General features: G+C 38.5%; 1 protein-coding gene across 3 annotated transcripts in view; it reads right to left on the reverse strand.

Moving 5' to 3' along the window:
* ITGB1 (integrin subunit beta 1) overlaps window positions 1-21,633 on the reverse strand; it is a 47,365-nt gene that overhangs the window by 22,589 nt on the left and 3,143 nt on the right. For 2 of the 3 annotated variants that reach the window (XM_069778102.1, XM_069778101.1), the window contains exons 2-4: window positions 4,026-4,089; window positions 3,699-3,784; window positions 1,951-2,173 (exon numbers count right to left, since the gene is read on the reverse strand). In XM_069778102.1, coding sequence (XP_069634203.1) covers window positions 1,951-2,173; window positions 3,699-3,784; window positions 4,026-4,089 — 373 coding nt within the window. Of the gene's footprint in view, window positions 1-1,950; window positions 2,174-3,698; window positions 3,785-4,025; window positions 4,090-17,426; window positions 17,484-21,633 lie in introns of those variants that run through there. The other variant, XM_069778103.1, reaches the window with a different exon arrangement.

A 21,633-nucleotide genomic window follows, 5' to 3' on the forward strand; every position in this document is an offset into this window, starting at 1 on the left:
AGTGAACAACAAATAGAAACCATTAAAAGTTCCACAACTGCACTGGCAAGAAAAATGCCATTTTAAGGAAAGGCTTTGAAACACTGATGGAGATTTTGAACTAGACACGAGTAATTTTTTTTTTCCTGTTAATTGAAATGCTTAACATCAAATTATGATGAAAAAATTTTCAAGAAGTATTTCTTTCAAATATCCAACTTTGTATTTCCAAGGTATTTTATCTCTCCATAGAAAATACTAGCCTGCCAAAAATCAAGCCTCTCTTAGTTGCTGCTATTTCAAATCTTCATACTTGCAATAATTTTAACAAGGTTCCTATAAGATCTTATAGCACAAATTTTCAATATTTATTTGCATCCAAGATGACTCCAAAAATTCTCAGGGTTTAGTTTAAAAAACCCACATTATTTAAATATGCTTGTAACAGAAAAATCAGTTCTGGATGGAACATTTCAAGTTACTTTGCATCAAATAAAGGCTGAGAGCACAGAAATGGCAGTGAGATAATGGCAAGTTACTATTTGTTGCAATTGTAAGCCCAGACTCTGAGTTCTGCCAACAGAAGCATGTCATCTCACTCTTGATGTTGAAAGACACTGCAGAAGAATTACCGCCCCCCAGAAAATGGAAAAGTATTCTTTTGCCTATTATATATGAAATAAGAAATAGAATAAGTTTTTTCCCCTGCCCCCTCAGTCACTGAAGTTAAATGGTTATATTGATGCTGCTTAAGTCTGCTTAATAATTAGCAAACATTTGCTTAATATGAGCAAAATTAGCAAACTGGGGAAACAAGTAAATGGGCAAAATTAATAGCATATGGATCACACAGCTATGCAGCATGGTTTTCACACACAAAAAAAAGGCAAAAAACCCAACAACCAAAACCTAAAAGCTTTAGATTTTCCTTAGCTACTGTTTAAAAGAGCCTGCAGAGAAAGCAAGTATCCCCCTCTGCAAGCACAGGCCCTCATCAGAAAACTTATGACCAAGAGAAGTGCTTATAAAACAAAGTAATAATCTTTTGAGTAATCAGGTTCTGGTTGCCCAGGTCCCTCATATGTTCTGATGAAGAAAATTCTGTGTCAACAGAGGAACAATAATTTGGTTTGAAGCTGAAAGCATCACATTAGAAATAAATAGAGGCAATACCAAAATTGCAAAATAACTTTCGTTCCTTTCCTTTCCTCTCCTCATCACACTAAGCTTCTTCAGATCGTCTTGCATTTATTAAGGCAATCACCACCAAGCACCTGACCCTGAGTACAGGCTCTTATTCCAGGTAAATACAAGGTTGAATGTGTCTGCAGTACCTAGGAACTCTCCTTATGGACAATCTCCATTATGCTCAAATACTGCATGAGCTACTAGCCCCGTGTCCTGTCCCCTCTCACCCCCCATTTGAATTAAATAAAGTTCTCTTTAGGGGCTAGAAATGGTACACAACTACTTTGTTCTCATTACTGTAGTCCTGTGTCCACATCTTTAGCCTCTGGAAAGTATTCCAAAATCTTGCTGCGTAACTACGAAACCATTCAGTTCAGACATGCAGACTTTAGGCAACAGCAGTATTTCAAGGAAAAGGAAATGCTGTCATAACTTTTCTAAGTTTTTGCTCACTCCTCTGCTTTCATTCTAAGAAGCCACGCTATAGAAAATCAACTACAAAATACTGAAAACAAAACAATTTTACCTTTCTAATATATGTATCGATCCATTCTGTATCTATTTTCTCCTAAGTTCTATTGGGAACAGTGATAACATCTAACCTTTCATAAAAATCAAACAGTATTTGGAGTGTCTAAACACCTGGGGCTGATCTGAATGGTTCTGCTATCATTCAGGTTATATGAACACTAGTAGTTTCTGTAACAAAGCGGTTACACATTCAAAACTAAAATGCAGATGTGGTGGTGACAGAAAAATCACCTAGAATGAAACTGTTCTTACCGACTCTTAGTTTCAGTAGTAGTTTTTGTGGCTGGATCTGTGTAATGGCCTCTGGTTTCAGCTTTTCTGCAGCACCTATCTTACGATTCGTTACTTCTCTATCTTCAAGCACGTGTTTGCTACCTCTGGGATCTTCTATATCATTCACAGGACAGCCTTTACTCTTTAGTGCTGCCAAGTCATCACATCGGGCAGATGTTGGTTCTCCTTCTTGCAAAAAGTCCTAGAAAACACAGGCAAAAGAGTATCAAGTTTACAGCTATCTGCAATCTGTTATACTCTACCCACACTTTTTACAATGACTCTTTTTTTTTTTCCAAGTTCAGTATGAAAACACACAGTCCTTAAATATATTAGATTATACTAAATACATCAGTGACTATTATTTAGTCCAGGAGTTTGCATCTACTTATACTCATCTGTGTTTAAGATGTAAGAAAGACGAAATAAAAAAACCAAAGCTCAATGTCACCTCTCATAGAAGCAGGACATCCTTTTAAATCAGCTACTCTAAAAGTGACAGCAGGTGGAAAAAGCTCTTATCTTCATGTAGTGATCAATAACATGAACCTGTTTCTACAGCCTACTTGGCAACTATCCTCCCTTTTAACTTTTTTGGTTTTTTGGAAGGCTTTAATTAAAGATTATGTAAGTGTACCTTGGTACTCCACAACAAAATAATGGCAATATGCTGACAGAGCAGGGGAAAGGCAGACAATTCTTATTTTGGGGAAGTTCAATCCCAAAGTAAGATCCATAAGCAAAACCAATATGCAACTTTGCTCTGAACAACAAATTACCATTACCTCAAACCTAAAAAAAAAAGCTCTAACCTCAAATAAATAAGGCTTCTAAGTGAAACTTACCAATTTTGACACCCCCCCTCCCCCCCCCCCCAAAATATGCATATAAATATATAGATCTTAAAGCTTGTCAGTTCTTGATGACTAGGACCTACACTGAATCTGACAGCCCAAGGCCAAATTTTAAAGTTAGTCAGTTTAATTAAATGTTTAAAGTTTATAAGCTGGTTTGGGGGACAGTAAGTAGGTACTATATGGAAATAAATACCAAGAAACAGGAAAATTTCTCAGCTTTGTATAACAAACCAAAGAAGAGCTGAAGAAAACATTTTCTTCTGTTTCTAACCTGAAGAGGACACTTCAGCATATACTAGTTAAGTCACACAATTTAAGATTATCTTACCTTTTTTATTTCCTGAATTTAATTTTTAATTACATAAGAAAGCACTCTGTTTCATACTGAAACAAACCACCCACCCACACAAACCAATCTCTTACCCCCCAAGTCTACCAACAATGTAAAACTAAAACTTGAACATCTTTCCTTCATAAAAGAAAACCTTCAATCTCTTTGCCTATTCCACCTATGTCTGTCTAAAATTAACCTCTTACTCCAGTGTCACTGGAAGAATATAATTAAGCATACCCAGACAGATTCCATGCTGGAATGATTTTAAATAACTATGAGACAGCCTGTAGGGTCTGTATACACTTAAGATTAAGAAAAGGAGAAGTAAACACATTGTGAAAAGCAATTATACTCAAATGAGGACATCCAGGAAAATAACAGAATCTGAATTTTTAAGTACAAGTAAGTATCCAATTGAAAAGCTACAGGAAACTATTATTAATGAAAATAGACCTTTCTATACATTTGAAGTATTTACTAAAATTTGAAACCAAGGGAAAAAAGCCAAACCATAAAAGGAATTTTGCAACACTTACCGTTTTTTTACACCAGCCACAGTTTGGTCCTGCTTGTATACATTCACCACATGATTTTGCATTAGCTTTTATGCAGTCGCTTCCACCTAGCAAAGAACACAAACCAGTCACTTCATTTATAAAAACGTGCTAACAACAATAAAATTTTAGTTTGTTTTATTCTGGCTTTGTAAACTTAAGTTCTAACTACAAACAGGTTATTAACATGAGATACGGTTGACATTGCCATTAGCACTGTCTAACAATGACATATTTATCTACATGACTGCTAAGTATATATAGTTTTAAAGCAACATTAAACGACTGCAATGAAAACATGTGACTTACCTTGCTGAGCAAATCCATTCCATATCAAGCAACAGAGGATGCCAGCCCACGTGAGCAATTTTGTCTGAAATACAGAACCAGAAGACCAAATGGTATGATTTATCATAAACAAGCAAAAAACCCACCTAAGTTGCATGAAACTGCAGACATGTAACTGTTTCAGAGGAGACAAGGAACATGGAGCAGACGCAAATCAAATTATCTTAGTTGTACCAGCTGGACAGTTTTGCTCTAATACAACCAACTGTATTTAGAAGACATCAAACAGGGTAGCTTCTTAAATTATTTTTAAATACTCTTATGTGAGGTAAACCAGCAAGCTATGAGGAATGTGGAAACACTGTTCAGTCTGTGGCAGAAGAACCCAAACGTATCTATTAACATAGTATAAAAAAAAATTTATGCTCTGAATGTTATCACAGAGACACTTCTAAATAAAGATACCACAGATACAGAAGACGGAAGTGAGCTTCTCTATTGAAGTCTCTGTTTTAAGATAAACGTCAAAGCACTTTCCAAAATACTTTCCTCAGAATCTTCAAAGGGCATTTTAAAGGCTAACTTTGTACCTTACACTCTGAGCTAGAAATTTCCTCTCACAATATGCAACATAAAGCATCCTTGATATAAACCCAGCCCCTTTTTTCCTCTTTAGACAACAGAGAATTAATGGACACCATCCTTATTAAAGAAAAAAACTCTACCCTTTGTTCAGTGCTATAAATCTTAATGAAAGTCTGGCAGAAAAAAATACATACATACAAACTATATAATCTATATGCTTTATGAGACAAGCTTTGAATGCTTATAAACCACAATTTAGGGTTACTGACTTGTCATGTTCCCTAATTAGTGGCAAGACTTCACTTAGTACTCCAGAGCTAGGATGTCATTCTAAAAATAGGTTTCAAATAGACCATTTTTTCCCAAATTTTCTTCTACTCTAATAGGAGGTAGTCAGCCAGGGTCAGCTGTCATATCTTTGACATTTCGGTACAGTTTTAAATTCCATTTCTCTTTTATTCAGTATACGAATTCTGAGAACTTGGACCATGGCTGCCAATTTCCTTGGTCATCCTAAGACGTTATTGCTAATTAAAACCTTTCTAGTCACCCTGGAAACATCAATATTCTTAATATCTTTTTGTTCTAAAAAGTATCTTGCAATATAGCCAAGGAAAAGTGACTTTGGCAGAATTTTTTAAAATGAACCTGTCATTTTCTAGAAGATGTACTATTATTCATATAAATTAGCAGCAAAGTGAGCAACGTTTAAATTAGCACGGCAGTTGAGCTTTAGTTTTCCCACACTGATTTAAGGTTGTTCATAATTGTTACTTTCCACATCCAGCCAGACCTAACGGAGAAGGGATAGCTGCTCTAAAATCTGGTGGAAAAGGTTTCAAACAGAAGCCAACCCTTTGCTAACAAATTGTATCCAACAACAGTATTAGACAGTTCATACTTTTCTGATAATTCATTTTGGCCTGCTCTTCTCTTCAATGGATGCTGTAGGCAGAGGGCGGGAAGGATTTTAGATGTAGGAGTTTAGAGAATTTGCTGTAGAATGACTTTGCTAGATGTTACGCATATGCACATAAGAAATTACCGACTAAAAAACCAAAGAAAAAATTGAACTGTGAATTATACCTTACTTAACTTTTGAGCGTTACTTATTGCATGTATCTAACCCCAATTTTTCCCTGTACCCATCACTGCAGAGGTGATCAGTCCTTCATTTGCAAAAGCTCTCTTTCACGAACACTCTTTAAGTCCCCTCTATAAGCAATCACCTAAATCAAACCTGTGCAACCACGAGCCTTGATCAGAGGGGAACCGTGATCCAATAAATGCGAGTAGGTGGAAGACAAAGGGACTGAATCAAGGTTAGAGAAAGAGAGTGGTTGGTTGCATGGTGCAGGAGCACACCTATCGGACTAGAGTCTGGAGGGGAAAGCCTTACCAGGCTGCTTAACTTTTAGGTTCCTTCTTTTCTGGTTTTATGGTAGGTATGCTCTCTGTTTAGCAAACCTTACTTCCCCCAAATGAAATGATATTTTGCTACTTGAGAAGCAGTTTTGCTTTAAGTACAGCCCAGAACAGGCTGGGCTTTTCAGTAAGAAAAAAACTAAGCTGCTGGCATCAGCTTAGTACTGTCTTTTCCGTTAGCCAAAATGAGAAAATTATAAACAGTTCACCTTTTTAGGGCAGACTAGCAGCAGATGCACAGCAAGCCCATGCAGACTATATAAATAAGTCAGCAAAGATGTGACACAGTGCTAAAACTATGATTAAGACCATGTGGATGAGAAACGTTCCTGTGGAAATGCATCCGCATGATGAATGTAGTTCTGGGCACAGATTCCCCGTAAAGTTAACAAGGAAAATGTCCTCTTCCATATATGGCTAAGCCAATGCCTCTCCTAAAGCAAGCCGCCTGCCCGCCGACACACGCTAGCTCGCTTCCTTTACCTCCACGGCTTAATAGCTTTTCCATCTGCTGAGTTTTGGAAAAACTCGAGTAAAGATTTGCTCATTTGGATTCAATTCTGATTGCTCTTCAATGCAAGCAAAACGATGCACATCCTCAGCCTCCAAAACTCCTCCTGGCCACTGCAGCAGCCTGGTCACAACAGTGTCAAATACATTCTCCTGCAAGTCACTGGTTAGTACTGTGGATTGCCCTGTTGCAGATTTTTCTACTAAGGGAATAAACCAAAACAAACTACGCCTAACTACACTAGACAGCCAAAGGAAGCCTTTGGAAACCGTTGGTGGAGCTGGAACTAAACCCCATGTCAGTATTCAACCACAGATGACGGGAACAGAAAAGAACCCATTGTTGCAAGAAAGAAATTATTTTTTTGTGTGCAACATTTACGTATTTTTCTATTATACTTGTTTTTCCTCTTTTTAATTAAATCCTTGAAAAATATCCCAGAATCCTTGAAAGTGATTCCCCCCTTCCCCCCCCAAAAAAAGCAGCTCAAAGCTTACAAAAAGTAAGCTTGCCAAGAACTGAAATCTCTTTAACAACTATATCACCGGTTGGATCCTTTTTAAAAGGCTGCAAATGGTATGCTGTAGGAAAAACTGTTTCTAAAATTATTTCTGCACATTTGTGAACCGTACTTTATTTTTGTTGAATATTTTAGGTAGACAAACATAGACATAACCTTGAATGTTTGGACTTGCTGCTTTCCAAGTTTTTTTGCTAACTCTCTCTACAAACGGTAATGCTCTAGGAGAATTTTTTCTTTACAAAACCAGCTTTGATGGAAATCTCTGGAGCTTCTAATTTGAAATGAGAGACTCATTAAGTGACAACAAGAAAAAGGAAGAATTATTTCTCCATAGTGAGACTAATTTTGAATTTGCAAATCAAATATTTAGCACCGTTGTATTCTGCTAATCATCAAGATATTTAGAAATTAAGTTTACTACTCCACAGCACTAAAACCTTTTGTGGCTTTTTAAATTTATTTATTAGAACAGCAATAGCATCTGTGCAGAAAATTAACTGGTTAAATGGGATCAAGAAAAGAGGGTGTTACAGAAACATTAATTCCTTTGAAATGAAATATTGATGGCTATGCTGCTCTCCTCTCACCACTCTTCAGCTCAGCATTTCACCCCACCTGACACAGGCCACAGTTTATACTGGTATAAGACAATGTTAACAACAAGGCATTAGGTCATTGTAGTATTATTCCACTCAGCTGAGCAGTTCCTCATCTGACCCAGTAGTCCAGCATCCACCAAGCCAATGCCAAGCAAAGGAAAACACTACAAGGCATCTGCCCGTACAGCATACTGAAGCGTGCCTTGCTGCAAAGCCTTCTATTGAAATACATAACTATGCTTCAGACCACGGGGGAACCATTTAAACATACAGTGAGAGTTGAGTTGTTGTGCAGAAGCCACCTTTTTGAGGCAACCAGACAGCCTACTTATTCACATCCCCACTTATAAGCCTAGAAATAAATAAGCAACTCACACTTTTGGACTAGCATTTGTGCTTCCCACAGACTGACACCTCTTTGCATCAGCTGCATTTTCATGGGTTTAAAGTGTGATTGAGAAATGCTGTATGGAATTGATCCCTCCTAGAGCCAAGATTATGCTTACAGCCACTGTCATCTAGCATAAGGATAGAAAGTCCCTTAAGAGAGCTGCCCCATCCTCCTTGTCTATTATTCACCCTCGCTAATCAACCTTCTAGTTGATTATTCTTACTGCTTTCCTTTCTGACCAGTGCCAGCATTAGTGCAGCCACCAAGGAGCACTGGAGCAAGGAAAAGATCTGGCTGAGACACTAATTCAACAAAGAAAGTGGCTTGTTTCAGCCATCTGGGGACAAAACTGCTTGTCCTGGCACGGCAGAGGTGGCGAGATAGGGATGGAGAAGAAGAGAACTGGGGACAAAAAAGCAAAGGATACTGCTTCTCAGCCACAGTCAGTGGCTGTATACCGGACTACACTGGTCACACAGTTAGCCCCCAACCTCAGTTATCACGGCTCTGGTTATAAAAGAGCAGGAAGAGACATGTTTCTAAAATAAGCAGAATTAGATAGTCTCTGGAGATGCCTGTTTCAGGACTTGATGGCTACCCTGCTAAAAAAGTTCCTTCCTCCCTCACTCCAGAAAGTTTACTGGCTTTAGCAGAGGGCCGCGCTTTTCAGGGTGAATTTTATGGACTGGCAAGATGAATCCCATTCACATTTCTGGGGGAAAAAAAAAAAAAGGACACAGTAATTTTCTTAACTGGAGAAACCAAACAACCCCAGTGACATGCAACAGCAATTACACAGACACTATAGACCTCTAGCAATGACCCACGCCTCTGTAAGAACTCCTGACGGCCAGAACTCTCACAACAAATGTTGTTAATTACAAACCCAAATTTGCCTGGACATGCAACAACTCCAAGCATGTCTGCTTGTACAACAACTCCTTGCAAAGCAGCAATTCACTATAAAGTAAGTGGTATAATGGTATCTTGCTGCTCTGTCTTGAGAGAAGTATATTGTTCAGAAAGGCACAGGTACAGAAATTAAAATGTTTCACACCAAGGAGTTACTCGTGATTAAAACTTCCAAGTTTGTGGTGTACATTTTCCGACAAATCTTAAATAGGTAATTCTTCATTTGTGACCTTAACCGTTATCTTACTTAATCAATGTGAATGTTACTGTAATACTGAATTATAGCTGGAATACACTGCTTGCACAGGAAATTCCAGGACCACCAGATCAAGAAACTACTTGATGCATTCTTCTTCATGAAGTAGAGACTGGGGGTAAGCACTGATGATTGAAAAGCAAGAAATTTTAATCAAAAACCAAAACCGTAACTCACCCTGCAAAACTATTTGTTCCCTGGATGTGGCCCAGCCTTGTGATGGCTGCCCTTCACAGAGAGGCCCAGCTCCTCACCTTGTACCATCAGAGATGAGGTAGCAGAGTATCCCCATGCAGGGGAAGCGAAGTTGACGGGAACAGTCAAGACGGACAAGAAAAGTGCAGTCTCAAAAGCAGGACTTTGCAGCACCCCAATCCACATGGAAGTGCTAGAAGTAAGCCTGTCTTCAACAGCCTATTGATCTACCAACCTACCAACAGCACGGCTCATCAAGACCACTATATTCTTTCTCCCCAACAACTTCGCAGACATTAACGGAGCAGGTTTTGAACTACTTGCAGTAATCTAGAAAGAATGGGACGTTAACCCAGATTAATGTGCAAAATAAGAAATTCTTTAGCACTGAAACAGCTTTTACACAAAAATTCATCATATCAAGATAGCTTACTCAAATTGTGTCCTGCAAAAGCTTTAAGGCATAACCACTTCAGCTACTGTGACACTACAGGATAAAAGAATCAGCATTATTTCACATTGGGCTTCATTTCTCTCTGTCAGTTATTATCTCTAAGTTAATGGAATAAAACAAACATAGTCACCAAATACTCAAGATAAGCACTTCCATAACCACTCTGTTTTAGTGGGTCATCATATGTTAAAATAATATATAACATTAATTAGGACTTAAAATTTTTAACTCTTTGTTAAAAAAGAGTTAAAATCTACAGGAAACTGATTTTCTGCTTAGGTTAAGGAGACCAGGTCCTCCAGTATGGTTATCTGAGGTTATGTGCCACAATTAGTGTATGTTACTGGTTAGTTCAGAAGATTCCCCTGCAAAGTTGAGAGTCAAAAAAAAGATGAGAATACACATTTCTGCATGCCAGCAGCACTGGGAAATGTATCACAATTCCGCATGGAAACTACTGTGCCCCCGTCCTATGCTTAGTAAAACAGACACAGTAACACAACTTGTTTGCTAAGACACTCAGTCATACTGCATTACTACCCAGTTTATTCATACTTACAGCTCTAAAAAATTTCTCAAGAGATCAAGTTGCTTAAAAGTTCACCAAAAAGGACTGGATTCAATGGGAAAAAACAATAAGTGTTAGGTTCTAAAATAGACTTGTGGGTCTGAAATCACTACTGAAAACCCAGCATGGGCACCTGCATCGCATTGCATTGCCTCTTTAGCTGAATACATGAAAATGTTCATTTACAAGTACTAGCAGGCTGAGGCCACAGCACATGAGAACAGGTCTGGAAGGCTGTTCACGGTATCAGCTTGTGTCCCCAGAGTACAGGGTGTTTGTTAGTTTATATGGGACACAGCTGCTTCAAGACAGAACAGCTAACTTCACAAGCACTCATGCAGTTTGACCATATTATTCCTTTTATATATAATTTATTGACATTTGTTCCTGGATTTCACAGGAGCCCTCAACTTACCAACAGTTCTAAACAGTGGAATGAAAAGCAATTAGGTATTTTTCTGAAAAGTATGTTTTGGTCTTGATTTGAATTACTGAGTGGAAACAAATCTGCCCAAGTTAGGTGCCTGGCTGCAGGGAAGGGGGGGGGGAAGGAGATTTTTCTGGATAGAACACATAGATTTCCTCTATAATCAGAAAAAAAGGTACCGATTTCAGAACAACTACAGATGATAAAGCATCCTGATATTTGACATCTCTCCACCTTGAGAAAAATAAAACATGATAGATCCAGTTGTGATACTGTTTGCATGACAGAGGGTGGTAATGGTTCCCAGATATTTTACAGCACTGAAGCATACCCAGGAAGTAAGATAACTGGGCTCCAGTCCCTCCTCAGCCCCAAATCCCCACATTTCCTGGGAATGCTCTATCATCCTACAGGATATATTAGTAAGAACACTTAAATCAAAGCTGCTATGCAACCAAGAATGAAAGGCACAGAGACAGAAAATGAGCTGATAGAAGTTTTCACTCTTGTTTATCTGCTGAAGCACTCAGGTGGTGGGAGGTAGAAGAAAGATGTAAGTGGGGTTCCAGATCCTGTTCCCCATAATATATCTACAAATTTTATAGCATATTGTCAATAGATAAAAGCAAAGAGTCTTGGGGCCGTGATTTGGAGTATGAACTTCATTTCTTTCTCACCAAATACCTTAACCTGGAGGAAGGTGAAGGGAAACAGATGTATGTTCACACTCAGACACAGAAGACAGCCTCAACTGCAAACCTCCTGTATCATGAATGACTACTCTGACTACTGCACACTGAGCTGAAATCCCTCTCCAGTTGCAGACCTGACCGACCTGAACTATACGGACTTCTCTGTGGACTTAAAGAAGTTAAAGTGGATACTTATCCTCCAACAAGCGACTAAAGGCAGCCAGAGAACTCCTGGTAAGCAAGAAGAGACTTACTGAATTTAGACTTCTATGGAACGTAGCAAACCTATTTAGGCAGGATAGATTACATATCATGTATAGAAATACAGTGCCATGAAATAAAACATGTTTTCATTAGCAAAATCCATTGATAATTTCAGTTAATGACAAACTCACTCCTGCAACCAGCTACAAACCTAAATAATACTCATCACAAGCAAAAACAAGTTGCACAGTAAATTGTAAAGAATACTAGTGCTGCTAAAACCTACTCAATTTGTCTTTTCATAACATATTTCTATTTAAGAAGTCACACAAGTCCAGATTTAATGCTGATGACAGTGATGGAAAGTAAAAGAATGAGATGATGATGCTCAGGGACAACATGAAGATGCTGCCACTGACAAAAGCCTTCACCTGTCAAGTCAGCAAACCCCAAGTGCAACCTTGATCTTTTCCCTTTGTTCTAATGTCTTTCGGAGTGTACTGCAGAGCAGGCAGGACTAACATTGGTTAGTCAGCACCACTTTTGAAGGAGGGACCTTTTTTCAAATAGTATATGCACATAGCACCACGAACAGAAGGTTTGCAATTCATGACTAGACTTCCTTAGTACTACCACACCACCAATAATGATTAATTTAAGAACACTTTGCTATATTAACCATCCTTGTCCCTAGCTTGGTCCTAACGTGGACAAAGAGACTATTTGTGTAATGTTTTCTTGACTCATTGAATCATAATTTGAAGCCAAGATTCCATAGCTTAGGAGTTGCTTTGGAAAGCATCTTGATGCTTGAAAGGCAAGTAGTACCTAGACACAGCTTATGCGAACAAACAACCTGTGTATGAGCACCACGTAGAGGAAACAGTTTAAGAGCCAAGTGAGATGCTCTTTCTCATGAGAGTATTATTTCCACGTAGGTTTATTTAGATATTTTTACGGGGCAATTATGCACAGACTGCAATTTATAAGGTAAACTCTGACAACTGTATTTTGGAAAACTAGACTAACAAACAGGTGTATCGTGCTTAATGTTCAACATTAAAGTAAGAGAGAAATACAACTCTACTTATTCTCAGGTAGAGCAGGCAGAGGCCTGCAGCTACATCTAATTAAAACACCAGCAATATGTTTTTACTGTTTATTACCTATGGCTTATACATAGCTTCAACTAAAATATTTGCATCTTTTTCTGAAAACCCAGTTTGTAACTACCTCTTGCTTCTCCACACCTCTCAAACTATTGTGCTTACTACAGTACAGAATAAAAAAGCAGAACACCCTACCACCATACACTTGCCCTCTCCTCTTTCGCTAAGAAATCCCATGTCAGTGCATCCTGCCCACAGAAAGCTGGGATTCCTACAAGGACATTATGAAGCTCCTTGAATTTTAAGCAAGGACAAAATAATAAAACCTATTCATACACTTTATGCTAGCATGCAAGCACACCCCAAAGACAGCACCTCTCTAAAGCTGAACAGCTAACACTCCAAGCCCATGGGTACCGATACTGTGGTTGAAACTAGTATTTTCTGTATCTCCAGCAGCTTCTATACACGTGCACCTTGAGAGCTTCCTCTTTAAGGATAAATATATAATGAGGACATGTAAGTGTTAAGAACCAAACCACCAATTTCGCCCCCCCCTTAAAACCATCACTGTCAAAAATATCCATTTTCCATACTCTTGCCAGCAGAAGTTTCCAGTAGTTCAAGTCCATCACAGCCTTAATGACTCAAAGCACATTGTCTCCATGAATCTGTAAGAATTCTCATTGTACCCAATCTCACTTATCAGTAGGCATTTTTCCGTAACAAGTATTTCAGGGGTTTCATTATTACAAGCACCTCTTTACACAATTGTGATTAAAACAGAGGAAAAAAAAAAAAACAAACAAAAAACTCTGTGGTTTCACCACTTTTCAAATGCCTTTAGACCCATCAGTCATTTTTGCCGTAATAATTTAATTTCTCCTCTTGCTTAAATGTGACCTTTTTTTTTTTTTTGGCAGGGGAGAGTGTGAATTGAATATTTAGCTTGTTTACATAGGTCTTGCTGGTCTACAGGACTTCTTGGCTAAGTTTAGCATTTCCATCTCAGACAGATTACAATTAGGAATGCCACATAACAATTTAAGCCATTCTAGTAGAAAACACGGGTGTCTGTTCCTTGTGGTAGTATTAAATTCCCACACACTCTGCACCACTTACTACTCCCATAAAAAGACTATTTAATTTTGTGCAACTTAAACCTCACATTCATCTGCACAGGGGGAAACGAAAAGTTTAGTTAAACATGTAAATATAGCTCTTACACAGCTGACTGTAACTGATGCTTCCAAGGCTGTACTGCCTTAGTAATATCCACGACTGTCACAACATCTGGCTAAATTTACTTTAATCCAAGCTTTTCTGTTAAAGGAAAAGCAGAACAGAGGCATGGACATTCTTAAGCAAAAAAGCTAAAGAATTTCAGTTAATACAATGTCTCACTCATCTACTTCTTTAAGAGAAAACAGTTGCAAACACCTCGCTGGCTATTGCTGCAGGTACTGCAGGAAGCCAGAAGCTGGCACACCGCAAAGGGCAAACTCAGCGGAAACTCTGTTGTTACATGGCAGTGTTCACCCACCAGTAGCTATCATTAACACTCAGGGTACAGTTTCAGCAACCAAAACGAAGATGAAAGCCAACTGCTGCTGAAAGTAACAGCAGTGCTACAGCATCCCCACCTCCAAAAAAGCAACCTCTGTGCCTGTGCTCCCACTCGTGGACCTCCCTCCCCACCATGCCAAGGCAGCTCAGCTTGCTGGGCTGGCAGAGCAACACCTTGAGTCATCCTTTTCCCCATCACACCGAAACTCACTTTCTGTAAGTCTCAGTGAACTGAACCAGATCTCCACATGAACAGAGGAGTGCCGAGGAAACAGCTTCTATAAAGTGGCAGGTGGCTGTCAGACTGGCTGACCTCCGAAATTATACACTGGGCTCTTTGAGTGCTGCTAAACCAGCCTAAATCCAGGTTGTCACAGGCCCACCTTCCTTCTCTGCTGGCCTTGGGTGAATTGCTTATGAATGCTCTGTAACACGGCTAGCCAGTTTAGGGAACTATTCCGATTTTATTTTTATTTTTTTCCAATAGGTTATTAGAATAACTTAGTTGGCCAAAAAAAAATAAGACAAACAAAGAACAAAGCACTGAAGGTTTTTCGGTTTTTTTTTTTGTTTATTTTAAATTTAATTCAGGATTTGAATGGCAAGTACATAGAATAATGTTTACAGATAGTATCCAAATATTTAATTGCAAGTTTTTTAAAATATTCACTATTACCATAATTTAGAGTGAGACTTGTACTGAAACAACTCTCATCCTCAACATACTTTCAACATCAGGTAATTGGTCAGGAAAATGAACAGCAGAAATAATTAAAAAATGGTTATCCCACAGAACTACATACAACTTTATAACTCTGTATCTATCTGTGAGATTTTTAAAATATATATTTAATTCTCTATATATTTAATTTTACATATGTATGTTATACGTATTTTTAATATATATATGTAACTAGTGATGATTATTAATTCAAAATAGCAGTGATAACTGGTTAGGTATAAGCACACAGTGAAACAAACAGTGGACTTCATCCAGATTTTAATCCTGAAGTTTGAGCACTTGCAAAAAGCTCACCAATCCCAGGAAAAAAATTACTTCAATCTTAAAGGATGTCTGTCTTGTTTTTCAAAAAAACAAAACAAACCCCCAAAAACCAACAAAACAGAACCATCACAAAGTACTTTATAAAAAGCAGTCCTTTCCTGAACAACCTGCCTATTAACATACTTCTGGTACTTTCCAGAGCAGGATTTTAAGGCTGGAGTCCGCAGGCTGCTTCTAAGAGGACTGCAAAAGATAATAAAAGATGAGGTTTCTCAAAGTAGTCAAGTAGATCTACCAGTTTGCCACTACTGAACAGAGACAGCTCAACTTCTCCGGGCCCTAAAATTCCCCACTTTGCAACGTTCTTCTATCTGGTGCCAACTGAGGACGATACTTTTACCCCTTAACTGAGACAGTAGAACAAGTTGAGCAATAACTCCTTGCTGAGTTATTTCTCACCTGATCTAGCAAGCTAAGATGGACTACTTGAGTCAGAAGAGCACTGAAGCATGCACAAGCAGATACTGTGAGGTTCCACAGCAGTTTATGCCAACTTATCTCTGGACTACCACAGTCCCACACTCCTCTTGCTATGAGCTGCACGTTTTCCTATTCCTCCCCTTTGTCTGAAGCGTGTCGCTAGTAATGCACATGGTCCACCAGTTGAAACAGCTGATCTAGCTGAAAATTAATTTTTTGCCAAGCTATTTTTCAACCAGATCAGCTACTTCATGACTTACTGTACAGCCTTATGACTTCCAATGCTGATGCAAAGAAGATGGCAAGACTGCACAGCTACAGGCAGGAGGGACAGTTAAGACCTATGTTGGTGTAAGTTGCTGCAGAGCCATGTTCCTACAAAAATAAAACACATTTTTAGTTGAATTCATGGTTCAATGGCCACTGGAACATTTTATGAAATATGAAATTCAGGTAAATTTGAAAGCCACTTGTCTACTGCAGAGTTTTGAGTTATCGCTTATGAGTGAGCTCTTTTTTTCTTTTAAACTCTGCGGAGACATAGTATTAAAATTGCTTCCAGCTACAATCAAATGTTAATCATGTTAAATACAGGCATTATTAATTTAGAAAGTGAAACTGCATTGCGAATTATGCACCAAAAAGAGCCAGTATCTGTGCAAGCTTTTTTATTACTATCTAAACACTCTTCAGATTGGTAAGCTGGCAGCGATAAAAATGCTGGCAGCAATCTTAGACACCATAGTTACTCTTTAATGCTAAAGTTTGAGTTTTTCACTGGAACTGGTGATATCAGCAACATGGCTATGTAACATTTTAGTCTAGCCTTTGAAAAGTTTTATAAACAACATCTGGAGTGAAGTAATACATACATAGGAAAAAAAAAGAATGTTTATCAATTTTATGATGCATTTTAAACAACCTATAGCTGATACGTATAGTATGTTCTTCCGAAAAAGGAAATTTGCTGTTTCCTTTATTATGCTTAAGTCCACACCCAGGAAAAATTACACTGAAATTCTTGAACACTAATTTCTCACACAGATTTGTGTTTGCATATAAATGACAAAAACAGCACCAAAAAAAATATTCCCCATTTTTGAACTGTACAGTAAAAGCAAAGAACAAATGTTATCCCCTAAAATGTTACACTTACAGATGTTTTGGAAATGCACATAGGTTACATTCATGCACATCTGACAGATTTTTAATCTACTCTGACACAAAACCAGCAAATTGACATTTCAAAAAACTGCCAAGCCTTGCATTTTATGCAGATGGGCTACAGTATGCCTTTCAGCATCGGGACAGTCTTTAGCTAGCACCATAAAGTGAGAACATTAACATACACTAAATACAACCTTGCAAAAATGAAAAAGGAACCTCAGAGAAGGTAATTCCTGAGTATACTATGCCCACCAAAACTAATTTCCTAATACACAAGAAAATAAAACATCAGTGTAATAAGAAAAAAAACCCAGCCAGAACACACTGGCAGCACATAATCAACCTTGCTTACCCTAGTCAATCTTGTGGACGATGCTAGCAAAGATTTCCTCATTTCTCCTTTTTATTATCAGGAGAGGGAGCATTTCACTTGCTGACTGGACAAGCACAAAGTCTTCAGTCACTTCACTATCAAAGACATGGTAATAATATGAGAAATCATCCGGATGCAAAATTTAATCCCAACTTAATGATAACCAACTACTAAAATGTGTCATCTTTTGATCCCTGGGAGAGTACTTTTTATTTAACATCAAAAAGATTACATTCTTTTGTATTTATCTCCACTTCAGAAACAGGCTTTCCTTTTAGCTGTACTCATCTTCACACAAAACCGTTTTACCTAAGATCTGGAAAACGAGACAGCTGAGGCTCTAGGCAGAGCTTGGATGTTGCCCAATTTAATACCTGAGCAACTGAATCTGCAGAGGATGCTGGCCAAGCTACTAGAACGCCAAGTCCTTCAAATGAGCTCCTACAGTCCCCGATATGCTCCTGACACGCAGGCTACCCCACAACTCACTGGAAGAGCATCCTGCTTTAGGGCAGCGCGAGGCCACAGGTCACTCCCTGTGGGTCCTGCCAGCCTACAGAGAGACAGAGCAGATGAGGACAGATCAAAGGGTTTCGTAGAGCAGCTAGCTGCACAAGAGGCAGCACGACTCTTCGGTGCCAATGCCTCAGGTTAGCACCATGTTAAGACACACTAAACTACAATTCCACCAAAGAAAATGAACAAACCCAAGAATGACAGCTTATCCTCCCTTTTCTTTTGCAAAAAGGAAAGGCCCCACTGCATCCTTATCTCAATACTTACTTCAGGGTCAAGGTTGTGCCAAACCAGATATCCCAGTCTCGGGTTTGTTTTTCAAAACCGTGACCTCAGGGATGAAGTACGCATTAATATCCAAGATACTACCTTTGACTCACAATAGCACCATAAGTGAAATACTGACTCTTTCTAAATTAATCTAAAAACAATTATTTTTTTCCTCTTTTAAATAACCACAAATCAGTCATCTTTGTATGAGGGTAAGTTCAGTGTTTCAGTTCAGCCCAATATATAATTATTGTTTTTCATTCTACCACAAAGGATGAGAAAAAAAGAAGAAAGCTTTCACTTTTTCTGTTCAGCTTCCACATCAAAAGTGCCTTTACTTGCACACCTCTAAAGGCAAAAAAGTTGTTTGTTAATAGCCATAACAGAAAACCAACTACATGTGAGTACTTGTATGCAGTATGTACACTACACAGAAATTTATAGTTTAATACAATAAGAATCCATATAAAGAATGGCTCTCCTTCCTGCTTATACACTAGAATGTACCAAAAGCAGAAGTTAAAACTGAGCTAAGTCAAAACTAGGACTGAGTTAAGCTTAAGTAATCTTGTACAAAACAAGAATTGGAAATAAATGACCTGCAAATATGATGATCTTTTGAAGGGAGAAAATACTGGCACTAGATATTGTATATGTTACAGTTTATGAGCATTTTAAGAAGAATCTGCATTTAAACGTGGTCTTACAAATTAGAAGTTTAGAGAAAACGACCATAAACAGAAAGCTAATGATCTGTTGGCAGAACGTGAGAACTGCATTAATTTATCAAAGATACACAAGAGGTTTTTTCTGTGAGAGAAAGAAAGGAATGAAAAGGATGGTGAGAAAACACTAGTATCTTCTTAGCTCTTACTAGCAATAACAAAGTTAAGATTCTAGCCTCAATTTTGTTACTCAAAACTTCCCCCTCTAATAAAACCCACAAGAATACCAATGATATTTTGCTGCTGCTGTTGGACAAGAAAGAAAGAAAGAAAGCACATGAAACTGCTTTTAAGACAGAAAGCATATTTCATAACCCTTTTTGCAGCTGACTGCAAAGAGAAATTGAGAAAGATATAGACAAAAATATAACTCTAATATATTAAAGAGCCTTTACTCAGTGACACCCCAAAGAGGATTACAGCTCAGGTAGGAATCCTATTACCCTTTCCAAAAGAAAACGTTAATATTATAGTCTCATCACACTACTTTCCCTACCATATGCTTGGTTGTGTGCACATTTTGTACTAAATTAGTGCCTTTACCATCTCTGTGAACATCTTCAATCTGTTAACAGAAGACTACGATAGCCTAGAAGTCCACTAACCACTCTGATTAGTCTAAGAATAGAAAAGTAAAACAAGGTGTTTATTACAAAAATACAGGATGTTTAATAACAACATTCTGCTAAAGAGAGCACCCTTAGGATTGAAAAAGACAACTGTACTATTTAGTGATGCATAACAAGGTGCCCAGTGTCTCATTTTTCATTCACAGAAGTCAGAATTTTCACTTTCTCTGCATAATATTCCCAATAGAAGCTATTCAGCAAGCCTACACACATCTTAAATTGGGCTAGAAACTCATACAGCCTGTTACAAACACAGCTAAAGCACATGACGGTTTCTTACAATGAAGCTGTATATACTTTCTGCTGGTACTTACACTACTAATCCACACGGTGGGAGAGAAGAAAGTTTAGAGAAAGGTCTCGTCATAGATTTATCCTGACTTACAGTTTTAACAGTATAGGTTACTGGGCCATGCCTACGCTGGACAAATTAGAATAATAAAAGAAAAAAAAAAGTAGAATTTGTCTTCCCATTTGTGGGTAAACACAAAAATCACTTTGTAGGCTACCCAAGAAACTCCATAACCACAACAACTGACAGATACTGGTCAATACTGTGGTCCACTGCGGTTACTGCATGGCAAGCAACATCATCCTTTTCAGAAAGCTGGCAACAGAATACAGCAACATAGAGCAAGGAAGAACTACACAGAAAAAAGGAGATTATATTGGCCACCATAAATGACAACATTATTCAGCATTAGAACTAACCAACAAATTTCAGTTTTTTGACACAAAAGGAGCCTTAAATCAGACCAAGATATTGCCAGCAGCTGTCCAGGAGACAAAGCCACAGAATTTGTTCATTTGTTCATGATTCTGTGACACTCCCTCTTGAAAAACAAACACCCTCTTCCGAAACAACAGCTAACTCTCCCCTACACCAAAAACTCACTTTCCTGTAAAGCTCCGAGATGCACGTTTGTATAAAACACACCCATACACACACACACCAGAAGCCTGAACAATCTCAAGTCATCTTAACCAGCAATGTTATAACTGCTAATGAGAATGCTACTACTAGTAAGTGCCTTCAAAGCAAGGCGAGTAGAGCAAGTGGGAACAGTTTGTAGAATCAGCAATATAAAGACAGATGGGAGATGAGAGGTAGGAAAACATGGACTTAACTCCAAGTTTTCTGCTGCTGGGAGACAGGAAATTTTCTACAGGGCACGGAATATAGCAGATGACTTAAAAATCTAGTCACAGGGGAATGTGACATGACACTTCCAAAATAAATCTAACTACATATTGCCTTAATTACATTTTAAAGAATTATTTATGTAATTGCTTTATGAGCTCTACCAATAGATCTCGAGAAGCTTAAAAGAAAAAAAAAAAAGGAAAGAAAGGCACTCCCAACAAGGATTCCCTCTCAGAGGGCTGACTGCCACTCCTAAGAATTAAAAGGATGCCAAGGGGATTTGCCATCCTAAAAAAAAAGTTGGAAAAAATAAATAATTTGAAGTTCTAGAAAAGCAAATGAGGGCAGAATAGGCTCCGCTATTGCCAAGCCTGGATTCCCTCTTTTCTGGATCTGTCTAAGCAATATCTCTTCCAAGTGCCATGTGAGGAGGCATGAGCAATCTTAAAGCTAGCTAGCTTGCTACAGTTAATACTGATTAGGAAAATCCCTGCCTGCTTTAACTTCAGTTTTGCAACGTCTCACTGATTTTAATAGTCTCCCTCACGTGAAAGGGGTACGAAACATATTTGGAAAGGAGCAGGGAGGAAAAGGAGGTCAGTTATTCCAACGGCCAGCAAAGCTCCATCTCCAGCCTCTACTCTTCCCTCCCCAAAACCCACTCCCCATGTCATGTGGTAGGTGCAACTAACGGAGAACAAACATAAGGTAGCACAGATCACGCATCCACTCCCTATGTGCAATGGTAGCATTGGCAAAGGCTGCACCAGGCATCACAAGTAGATCTGCATTGAAGAAGCTCAGGACCCGTGGTCCACAGGCAGGAGAGGAACAGCAGGGACTCTACATGTCTGTCCACTAGAAGGAAAGGGAGCGGTGATGGAGCCTGTGCCAACGACAGC

This window comes from Haliaeetus albicilla, chromosome 2, assembly GCF_947461875.1.
Source record: "Haliaeetus albicilla chromosome 2, bHalAlb1.1, whole genome shotgun sequence".
Classification (NCBI taxonomy): domain Eukaryota; kingdom Metazoa; phylum Chordata; class Aves; order Accipitriformes; family Accipitridae; genus Haliaeetus; species Haliaeetus albicilla.